The sequence below is a fragment of the Anneissia japonica genome, unplaced genomic scaffold (genome assembly GCF_011630105.1).
Source record: "Anneissia japonica isolate Jap-2015-1 unplaced genomic scaffold, ASM1163010v1 scaffold285497_len1411_cov143, whole genome shotgun sequence".
NCBI lineage: Eukaryota > Metazoa > Echinodermata > Crinoidea > Comatulida > Comatulidae > Anneissia > Anneissia japonica.
Genome location: NW_022750649.1, coordinates 1 through 1,424, shown reverse-complemented (window position 1 = coordinate 1,424; position 1,424 = coordinate 1). Strand labels below are relative to the sequence as shown.

The 1,424-nt window shown below is 29.5% G+C and overlaps 1 protein-coding gene across 1 annotated transcript; it reads left to right on the top strand.

The window, feature by feature from the left end:
• Positions 1–68: 68 nt before the first annotated feature.
• LOC117121429 lies at positions 69–710 on the top strand (the record flags this gene model as incomplete). Its single annotated transcript, XM_033266636.1, has 2 exons — positions 69–371; positions 470–710. Coding segments are annotated over exons 1-2 (428 nt in total), but the record flags the coding sequence as incomplete, so codon positions are not given.
• Between the last annotated feature and the right edge of the window lie 714 nt (positions 711–1,424).

Sequence of the window (1,424 nt, the reverse complement as noted above, 5' to 3'; positions counted from 1 at the left end):
GCTAATAAAATACCAAGACAACAATATCATGGGAAAAGCTTCGTTGGAAATCATGTTCACAAAGCTTGCAAGGTAAGTACTGTACCGTATCAATAACTACATTATTTTTGTAATTGAAAACAATTTTTTTTTGTTTCATTATTTTTTTTTTTTTATTTTTTAGATTAACATCATTGACAAATTGATGACTGGTATGAACTCTGCCCTTAAAAATGAGTTAGAAGAATGCCCGATCAGCTCAGCAAAAATTCTAAACACAGCTTTAGAAAAAATAAAAAAGAAGCACACACCAGTTTTTGAAACATTTGCTAAGGTACACACGTTAATAAACCACACACGACCTGTTAATCCAACTGAACTGAGAGAATATGGTAAGAAACAAATTCATATTTTGCATTCAAAAAAAATAATAACTAGCTTTTTGTTAAAGTATTTTCCAAATTATATGTGCATTTTTTTTTTGACCCAGAGTCGGCAATCACAGATTTTTCAAGAGAGTATCGAAAAGTTGCAACCAATGTTAAGCAACCAAAGCTACATATGCTGGAACATCATTCAATTGAATTCATGAGGAAGTGGAAGGTTGGTCTTGGCTTGCTGTCTGAGCAGGGTGGCGAACTAATACATGCAGAATTCAATCGCCGTAAAAGATCTGTATATGGATTACGAAGTCATCTCGACCAAATTATGTCCGTTATGATATCCCACCTGTTGTTCACATCACCAGACATACAAAATGAGATATCATCATTGTCAAAGAAAAGAAAAATTGAAGAGTGATTAATAAAAAAAATGTATGTGTAAAATGATTAATGAGTTAATAATACACTATTTTTTCACCAATTCATTGTCTTGCTTGTCTAGTGTTGACTCAGTATTCAGGCATAATTTGAAAAATGAAAATAAATTATTTTTTATTTAAAAACATCACAATTTTAATCTTTAAATTAAGGTCATATCCTGGAGTTTATTAACACATTCTATAAGAACAATGAGGCTGAAATTGCTTTAAAATTAACAAAATTAGAACAAATTCAGGCTGACGTAAAATATCAAATGAGATTTTTATAATAAAGAAATATATGGTAAACCAATAAAAAATAACCCCAGTGAAATTCTTTTGGCCTTACATGTACCTTATGTGCACTAAAGGTGTGACTATGTAAGAGAAAACACTCAATAATACAGTAGAGTAATATACTGCTGTACAATATTGTTTATCTTTAAAAACTCCTATTTGCGATAGGTATAGCCTCGGTAATGTGTTAATTAGGCCTGGCCTATTTATTGTATTGTGTAATATGATACATGAATTTGGAATAAAATTATATTAATTATACAGTAGTATTTAAAATTTTTTTTATACCGAGGTATGAAACTTAAATAAAATGTAATGCATTAATTGCAGTTTAATTGTTTATTTT